Source organism: Amphiura filiformis, chromosome 15, assembly GCF_039555335.1.
Source record: "Amphiura filiformis chromosome 15, Afil_fr2py, whole genome shotgun sequence".
Lineage (NCBI taxonomy): Eukaryota > Metazoa > Echinodermata > Ophiuroidea > Amphilepidida > Amphiuridae > Amphiura > Amphiura filiformis.
Window position 1 is genome coordinate 51,365,834 of NC_092642.1, and position 10,460 is coordinate 51,376,293.

Sequence of the window (10,460 nt, forward strand, 5' to 3'; positions counted from 1 at the left end):
TAAATATGTATACTTTTATATACTTTAGACCAATAATTTAGAAGTTATGAGGCCCGAAAGTTTCCATAATTCCAGGGTTCAGACCAACCTTAAGCCAGTGTTTAAGAGCTGGTATCAAAATGTAATTTTCTTACTGTTGCATTGTTATTGCGTCATTGTTATAATTAGAAAAACCGAATTTCACGTTTATTTTTGAGACCTGCATGCTATATCAGATTCAGATTCAGATTCTTTATTGACATTCACCTCACAAAAGGTATAATCAAAAAACAAACTAGAAACACTATAATACATAAATACAAACATGAAATACCTTAAAATAACTTATACAAAATAATAGTTTTAACTATTAATTATAAAGTAATTTAAGCTACAAATATAATAACTTGACTATTAACTATTAATTATAAAGTAATTTAAGCTACAAAATATAATAACTTGACTTGATAATTATGTTTGTTTGTTTTGGCTCAAGTGACCGTAATTTTTAAGCAATTAAAAAACAGAATCTTGCACGTACCCTTAAGAAGGAATGAATAATTTAGATTTTTTTAAATGAATAAATGAACCATTTCCAAATGGTATTTAAGAGAATTTGAGCAATTACCAACTCATTGGTGACTAATATTAATAATTTCAATGCCTTTTAATTATATAGGTTTTGCTGCCTCGTACTGGACTCGGAACGTAGTCGTCTCGACGTTGGTGTAAACTCCCGTCACTTTGTACCTGGTTTGTGTAGTTCCATCTTGGTATGTGGTCACGAGGTCGCCCGTATAAGGAACGTCAATCTTCATGATGTGACCGGTAACAATGGCTGTTACTGACGAATGGGCGGAACTGCGATTTCCGCCCACAAACTGTCCGTTACGCTTTTCGCCTCGCTGCTGCCGGCCGTATACGTGAAGCCATAAGTTATCGATGTACTGACTGAAGTACTCACGCTCGCTACATTGGGTACTCCAGCGGTTGCTCCAACCGTAACCGTGAGGCCGACTTGCAACGAGTGGCTCATTTCCATAGTGGTAGTTTTCGTAGTAGCGAAGGTTAGCACCCGTTTACCCAATTGCTCAGTGTCGCCCGCGTTCTGGCAAAATATAATTTAATAGTAATAAATGATCAGTACGTACAATGTTGACACTGAGTCTCTATAAAACTTCTTTTAGTAAACTTACAGTAGTGTAGCGTCACAGGTGAACAAGGGGGGAGAATGATCAAATAGAATTAGAGCAGGATGAGTCAAACCAATCAACACAAGCGCTGAATATAATTACCCTCCACGGAGAAATCAATTGTTCCGAAGAGAAATGTGAATGTTTGTAGGGCCTACTTATTACTACACGAATGGCGCTTCATAAAATCTGCCGACATCCAATTTCTTTTTGGAAACCATTATGGGCGACAATTATACCACTAACCAGTAAGGTTATGATTAGGGTTATGGGTAGGGTAAGGGTATTGCGGCCCATTACGCTTGCAAAAAACTGCCGGATCAACATACGTATTTCAACCGCTTACCAGCCTATGGTAGTACTAGTGGAGAGGTTGCAATTCCCAAACGCCGTGATTAATTGTACGCCCGTCTATTAATTAAAAAACACTCTCGTGTAACGGAGCGAGATCGCCTATTTAGCCAGTGCTGAAAACTCTACACCACGTGTATGGCAAGCCAAGGGGGCCAAAAGCGTGGAACAGCTACGCGTAGCTTCTTTCTGGTTACGAGCAGCTGTTTGTCCAATCAAAATAGTCAAATTTAATCACGTTGTTGGGTCGTTAGCTGCGCGTAGTATAGTTATAGGTATCCTCTTTCACAATTATTATCTTGTAATTAAATTACGGAATTAGCATAGATAACGAACGGGTAAAGGAGGCCAAATCACAGCACGTGTCAAGGCAACATGTTGCTAATGAACGTGGCTAGCTACGCAAAGCTTATTTATTTAGTGTTTATTAACCAATCAGTTTACGTGTTTAAACAATGGAGCTGATGTAAACATTCTCTCACAAATATTAGTTGTTAATTTTGTAAATGAATATATCAAACAACAACTACTACAGCAAAAATGGTATAGCGCTATGTAAAGATATCTGAACAGAATGATGATTGTCACATATTTAGGGGCTATCAAATATGGAAGGATCCCAAATGGGTCATACTTTTTTTTCGGAAAGAAAAATAAGGGGGGGGGTCATAAATTTAATGACAAAAGTAGGCGTCACAAGATGACCCTCACTATGTTTTATTGCATTCAAAATGACTGATTTCAATACAATTTTAGCCTGTCTAGGGGTACGGTGTGACTCGGTGGTCTTTATCGGTGGTGAAGTCGGGGGTCATAACATTTCGATGCCGAAATAGTGAGGGCCGCAATTTATTGACGCCGACTTTTGTATATTTAGGAACCCCCCCTTCCGAAAAAATGATAACCCATTTTACAGCTTTTTACTTTCCATATTTACAGTGGCATGTGGATCGCTTTCCTGAAGAATATCTTTTTACACAGCGCTTTACATCAGTAGTAGTTGTTGTTTGCCCTTCATATCCCCTGCACCGCTAATACAGCCAGAGTATAAAGTTACTTGCTATTAAACACGGTGTAAACTTGTAAACACTAAATAAATATGCTTTGTGTCATTTTAGCCAGGCATTAGCAACATGTTCTCTTGACACGTGCTGGCCTCCTTTACCCGTTCGTTATCTATGCTAATTCCGTAAATTAATTACAAGATAATAATTGTGAAAGAGGATACCTATAACTATACTACGCGCAGCTAACGACCCAACCACGTGATTAAATTTGACTATTTTGATTGGTCAAACAGCTGCTCGTAACGAGAAAGAAGCTACGCGTAGCTGTTCCACGCTTTTGGCCCCCTTGGCTTGCCATACACGTGCGAAATGAACGTGCGGACAACGTAGAAAATCATTGCACAAAATTTGTCCCTTTTACAAGACAGTCAAGGATATTGAACAGGGGAGTCTCACTATTATTATGAGCCATTTTGTTTTAAGAAATCATTATAAGTAACCATGAGGTGTGAAAAATCTGACTTCATTCATACGTGCGATTAGCCGTTTAAAAAAGAGTTTGCGATTATGCAACGCGACTCATTTACCCCACGAAAAAGTATCATTTTGAAAATAAAGTCATAATATATGCACGTAGTGGTCCTTAATCTTCCTGAATAGGCTATTTGTTTTTTGGCGCTGAAATAAAATTGATTTTAAGCGACATGTTAAACCTGGTTTATTAGTCATAATCAAAAACATGTTGTATTGAAGTAGACTGTAGACACTAAATGTCTTGTTTGTCCAAACTAGATGATGGTTTCGGTCCCAGCCTGGAGTCGAGACTCCGTATAAACGCAGTATAAACGCACGGTCCGCCCAAAACGTTTGGAATATCGCAATCTCTAGATTTAAATATCATAATAACACCCACCTCAATGATGGTTTGCGTTAGAGCTGTTGGTGGGCCTTCTTCCAAAGCGACCGCACTCATGTCGTATTCAACGTTTTCCAGGGTATACTTAGAGGCGTACTTCCGGTTAATACATGTACACTTGCAGTAATCGCACCTGACAAAGCCCCTTGTCCATCCCTTACGGTGCCTGTAGCAGTCCCTCACTTCTTCACAACCCCTATAGTTGAAACAAAGGTATACGAAAAAGGGTAAAAAACATTTCCTGAATCAACATTAGCGCTTAAAAAATAGGTACCATAGGTCTTTCATATAGGTCTTTCATACCAGCTCATACCGTATGTAATCCTATCGCTCACAAAATAAATAAATAATAAAATACGTAAATTAATGAACAACAAGGTGAAGTTTCCGTCATTTCTTATAGCTTAATTTCTTACAACCTTCAAATCTGCAGAGGCGTCCGGAGGGTGACCCACAATGCCCACTGGCTCGAAATGCCGTACAACTTGACATAAAATTATATATGCATCTTGCTTTTGCCAGGTTTTATCCATTTTAGTGTTAAAATTGCACATTTTCGCGGAAATTTGTCCCGATAGTCATTTGTGACACGATCTGCTTCATCGGGGCAAAATGAGGCATTTTTTGAAAATTGAGTTACTATAATAATTATTATTACTATTATAATCATTACCTTCTACAAACATTAGGCTATCATATACTGAAAACACCGAAGGTCTATCATACTTGGTTCTTAAGTTCTGAGGTTTTGTGATGTGTATTTTTCTTGTATTTTTTTGTTTAGTTTTAGTCCATAATTTTGCCTTTATCTCAATTTCAAATTTGCCGCCTTTGGCCCCCATGGACCAGATCATGTCACATTTTAGTAGCGGCTCAGCGGCCGATTGGGAAATTGAATAGCTCGGTGGTCCCGGTACGCCCCTGCAAGTCTGGCGGGAGTTCATCTGCCTTAGATTTAACATACCCATTTTTTATCCTTGTATAATAAACTATAATATGTCTCGTTTTAATTAGAAAAACGGAGAATACTTTATAAAAACGGAAACAGGTAAGGTGTTACGATATACTGTAGCTTACTGTCTTTACCTAAAGTTGGTCCGTACCAGTCCTTTAGTTTTATCGCAAGTTTTGGTGCAAGTACCAAGAAGATCGGGCTCAGTGATGTCCATAATTCTACTTTCGACTTTTGTGTCTGTCAGATCCGGATCATCTTCGCAATTACATTTGCAATAATCGCATCTTACGAAGCCGCGGTTCCATCCTTCTGAATTAAGGCTACATCTGTTGATCAGTTTGCAGCCATGTTTGTTTTGAACTTCGGTAACATGGTGGCACTTCCCATCGCACGTACCACGCAACGTGTCCTCGTTCAGAATTACTTCACGGCTATCGCAGACTTGCAGGCCCCAAAAGCCAAGACATATGCGAGTAGAACAACACCTATGGTGGCCATGACGGCAGCTGTAAGTATAGTAAAAGAAATTAAACAGTATGTAAGTAGTTATGTCTACTTTTAATTGATAAATAATACCAGTGGTGTAGCGTCATAGGGGCACGTGCCCCCCCCCCCTCGGAAAATTTAGAAAATCACATTGGAAAATTGCTGTCAAACGGCTTGTGCTCCACTCAAATGCAAAATACAAATCGAGTGCCGAATTTATAACTGACATCTTTGACAAATCCCATATGTTCCCAATACAGATTTCCATTAAAATCCTCTGCAGTTATGTATCGATGATAAAACAACTTATTGATGCAAGAAAAATGTACGTTTTGGTTAAAAAATTTTGTTTTGACTGCAGTTCGATGAACACGTTCCTATATGTCGCGTAGCTAATATGAGAAGTTTATAATGACATATGTCACCTAATTTTGCCATCACCAAAATCTCCGATGGCCGTAGTGCTGAGAATCACGTGGTGAGCAAACCTGCCTCTAGGGCAAACACTCCCCGCTCTCCCCTACGTAATGAATGGCCAAGTGGACCAAAAAACGTGTAAAATTATACGTGTACGTAACCTTACACGTGTAAGATGGCATCTTACCGTGTAAGATGGCATCTTACACGTGTAAGGTTGCATCTTATGCGTGTAAGATTGCATCTTATACGTGTAAGATCGCATCTTATACGTCTTAGAATCTAGCGGGTTGCTTAAATTGACGAATCATATATAAAGAACCCATATTTAAACCCCAAAACAACCAATCATCTTACGTGTATTCATCTTTGACCAATGAAATCTCGCCATAGCATTTCTTACACGCGTAAGAATTGCCTATAGGGATGGACGGTATTCCACGATATCAATATGGACTAGTACCACGGTAGATTTCGCAAACGTAATAATTGTAAATTTGTGAAATTAATTGATATTGAGAACAAATTGACTCCAGATAACTGAAAAAAAGTAACCAGAAAGTGAGATAAATATCCGCCGTTCTCTATATCTGGCTCTTGTTCGTCCAACCCTTGAATATGGCTCAATCACATACCACCCTTTAAACCTGACGCTCACAAACCGGTTAGAATCCACCCAGCGCTTTGCCTTCCGTGTGATCTTGCAGGAATGGAAGCTTTCCCATGAGGATCTACTTTCAAAAGTAGACCTCCCCCTCCTCTCCAAACGTCGCGATCTGGCCACACTCTGCCACTTGTACAAAATCCTTCACAAGCTTTGCTCTTCGCCAAACCCATTTAAACTGCACCCGCGCCCTGGCCTTCGCAATCTCAACAGCTGCGCCCTTGTTATTCCGTTTTCCCGTCTCTCCTGTCTCAAAAATCTTTTTTCCCATATGCACCTACCCTATGGAATTACCTTCCTGACACTGTAGTCAAATCTCCATCCCTGGCTGCCTTCAAATCTGCCATTAATGACCAGGTGTGCTAGCCATCTCCTTCTCCACCTCATTTGTTTTGTCTTGATTTATTTTTCTCATCCATTTTGTCTGTCCCTTTTATTTTGTGTTTGGTGTAATTAGGCCACCCTTTAATTTAGTGCATAGGCACTATTGGGTTCTCGCCTGGTCTCTGACCGAATTGTTATAAATAAATAAATAAATAAATCGGGCTGTGATCATGACGGTCCAACGATCGGAACAACTCCTGAGAGAGTTTCGGCATACAATACAGGACATTGTAGCACCCCGGTGTAGCACTTCACTCATACAAATTTAGAAAATGCCTTGTTTACTATGTTGCAATGTTGGTGACGAGCTCTATACTTATCCTCGGTACGCCGCCAATAATATCGCGTATCGTCCATTACTAAATTCAAAATCTTACACGTATAAGAAGTCGTGGGTGTTACAAATATAAAAACGTCTTTACATATTATTGGTCGAAGTGTGCAACGTGTAAGATGTGATTGGTTGTTTGTGATTTCTTACTCTCTCATTCGTCAACTTAAGAATCCCTCTTCATTCTTACACGTGTAAGATGCAACCTTACACGTATAAGATGCAATCTTACGCGTATAAGATACAACCTTACACGTTTGTCTTACACGTTTTTGGACCACTTCTCTTCTAAGCTAGATCAATTGTACTTCGATTTAGTGTCACGAATCGTTATATATGATGTACAGTTAATATTTACATATTCTTTTACACATAGGATGCTTCAGTTTTTACACAAAAAGGAATAGGTGTTCCTAAATTGAAAATTATAGTTGCTGTTCATCTTTGCGGCGACTTGTCGTGTTACCGTGGCATTTTGGGAGTCCGGTAATGCGCATGTCTTCCTTACTGACCGTTCGTTGAAAAATGATAAACTATTTCTGAAAGGTAATCGGGCTTTCGTAACCTATGCATTAAATTATCGTTATTTTATTCGATGTTGATGAATTATGCATGATTATGCAGCTCGTTGGCGTGACAGCTCGTGACAGAGCCTGTACTGATTGCCTCCTTGTAATATAATTATGGATGATTTGTTTTTTCATTGGTTGAATATCTATTTTAGATAATTTTGTTTACCATTAGAGAATGAATTTGGAGAAAATCTTCTGATAATTACAAACACTCGCTGAGCAGCAAGACCTTCCCTCTAAGCTTTTAATCCGATAAGCTGATTATCTATTTGTTTTCATGAATTGGTAGACATTCTTTGATGTATTACTGAGCTCAATCATCTGAAATTACTGGAGCGTGAGCCACCCAGGCTGGTGGCTCAGCATAGTATTTTATTAACAAAAGGTTTTCTCCAAATTCGTTTCCTAATGCCGTATTAATTTTGTTAACTGGGTTATTTCCCGTACCTCTATTTCGTTAATTTGCATAAAATACGCGGTAATAAGCCTTTGATCGTTTACAGTTGCATGCTCGTTTTCGGCTACAATTCTGTTTCAATTATCATTATAGTGCCTGATATGATATTAATTTGTTAACTTACCTGGCTGAGCAAAGTGTGTACTTAAACAAGAAGTGGGGTACACCAAAAGAGGTCTGCACTCTGCAGTTGAACTTGTTTGATGCGCAAATATTGAACAGCAACTGGTAAATTGGCCAGCTATTATGTAGATATCTGCTACAGCGACGCCTACTGACAAATAAGAAGCAATGTATGGACTTATATAGGGTCTACTCTGGGCCTACTTCACTGAAAACGCACAATTTGATTGGCACAGTGGGGAACACGTGACATCACAATCATTCACAAAAGCCACGCGTAATTTGTACGTAAAGCGTAGACGGTAGACCGACGTTAAATCGAAGGCACAAACAGCTGCCCCTATCGCGTATTCGCAGCATCTATTCATCTATTGTTTCCGATTAGAGCGCTGACATATTGGAAAATGTTGCCAATCAGTGCAAGTGTTTGGCAGGGGTGAAATACATCAGACTGGGTATTTAAATTACGTAACGCATAAAGGTTTAGGCATCATTGAATGGCTGCCTATAGTGCTGTTGTTATGTATTTAGTTTCTATAATAATAATAATAATAATTATTATTATTATTATTATTATTCATTTAATCATTCCTTTCTTTTCCTTTCGCTGCACTTATTCTGTCTTGTTGAGCATACTCAAGTGGGCGCTTTCACATGACTTTCTTTTGATCACTTATTGACAGTAGCCTGCCTGGTGAAGCCTTTTGACCTCTCGTTGAATAGCTTGTCGGTAAATCAAAATCAAATCAGCACAAAGGAACAATGCGTTTGCTCTCCATGTTATATAAGCTCCTTGGGTAGTGGATACACGTTCTTGTGTGGTCTGATTGGTTGACGTACTGACCCTTTTGTTTGTGTTGTACACGCTCGAATAATGCCGATACTCTGGCGATATTCAAGACAGCGCGGCGTACACATTGGTCCTATTTTCGACCTGATTGTCAACGTTAATCAAAATCACATCATCAAAATCAAAATTATTTGATATCAGAAGGACATGCTTCGTATTCAGAATGCAATTCGATATGTCTGATGTGCTCTCATGTCCCACAAAAACTGTCCAAACGTTCATACCCTAATCGGAACCACACTTCTGTGTTTCTGTTTACAGAAGGTGCGCGTTAAAGATGCCAAAGTGGCAAAACTCCATGTCTTTTTCCATAGACTTCTATGTAAAATAGTCGATTTTCAGTTGCTTGTAATTAGTCCGAAAGTGTCAAATGAGAAGATAATTTGTATTCTTTCTGGGTCGGTGGCATAGCCACTGGGGCCGGTACCGCCCCCCCCGCTCATCATGGCCGTCGGTTCGTGTAAGGCCTCGGTAGACTGAAGGCGTTTGTGAAAAACAAAACAATTATTGGGTTGAAAATAGATTATTTTGTACCCAGGGTCACATAAAAAAGAGGAGAATTATAAAAAAAAATGATGAAAACTTGTGAAATAAATTGAATTAGACATAAAAATTTTGTGTTTTTATGTAGGCCTAGGTACCACCTTAAGGAATATATAATATAATTATGACCAGAAGCGAAAATGGCCCAGTGACGTAACTAGACATTTTCATTGGGGGGGGGGCAAACATAATTAATGAGTGAGTAGGCATCGTTCATCCTGTTTGGGTTTGTAAGCGCGTCAACACCCTCGTCGCACTGGGCGACATGGGGGTCTGAGGAGTCTTGGGATATGCTTAATGTGTCAGTGTGTCCCCGGAACAGTGGCGTAGATTTCTTTAAGTATAGCGAATACAGTACCTTTCGGCGACAAAAGAAGTTTATGGTACAAATGCGCGCGAAGCGCGCTGGGAAGCGAGCAAAACGTTTGGCATATTGAAGCTAAACTGGTGATCATATGGTACAAAAGTGGAATAAATGCTCTCGAAGCGCGCAAAAATTGGGTTTTTAGGTTAAAGTAGTTCACTTGAATGCGTGTCGGTTAAAACTGGGTTATTAGGGCGAAAGGAGATGCGTGTCATCACCGAGAAGTTCATTGTGTCGTTTCTTTGTATATAATGTTGAATTGTATGTTTTATTATTTGGGAATAAAAATGAAAGAATTTGCGATCTGAAATTGTATTTTCTGCTTAAAAAACAGATGTTTTGAAACAAAGAACTAAATGGCACCATTCTTTTTTCCAATATTTTAATTCTTTTACATTCTAACACATTATATATGAAATAGGAGTATAATTTGAATTTGAATGGTCTTTTAATCTAGGAAAGTAGGTCCTGTGGTTGAAAGCGCCCATATGTTATGAAAGTGTTACGAGCTTATAGGGTTTGACACAAAGAACTACATCGCGCCATTCTTTAGCCCTACTAGCTAGTATAGGGCCTTTTGACTGTGATGATCCAAAACCATGATATAACTGATATCATAAAACCTGGCTGTACACGAATCTCATTGCAGGCATTCCTACACCTCACTGGTAGCCATAACTGGGTCCCCGTCGGCTACAATACACCCAAAATGTGAAATGATTCGGACTTGGCGGGAATTCTACACTGCATTCCATCACCCGTGCTACACGTAGACAAAAGAATGATGAAAGTTTACAACACAATACAATATAACATCGATTTTTAAGCGGCTTTAATTCACCCGGTTGGGCAGTCACAACACCTGTAC

General features: G+C 39.1%; 1 protein-coding gene across 1 annotated transcript; it reads right to left on the reverse strand.

The window, feature by feature from the left end:
* Positions 1 to 211: 211 nt before the first annotated feature.
* LOC140171803 (uncharacterized) lies at positions 212 to 7,980 on the reverse strand. The gene is made up of 4 exons (XM_072195135.1): positions 7,837 to 7,980; positions 4,533 to 4,907; positions 3,444 to 3,642; positions 212 to 1,087 (listed from the first exon to the last, which is right to left on the reverse strand). Exons 2-4 carry the CDS (start codon positions 4,613 to 4,615, stop codon positions 821 to 823), a joined length of 549 nt encoding a protein of 182 aa, XP_072051236.1. The 5' UTR covers positions 4,616 to 4,907; positions 7,837 to 7,980; the 3' UTR covers positions 212 to 820.
* Positions 7,981 to 10,460: the final 2,480 nt, after the last annotated feature.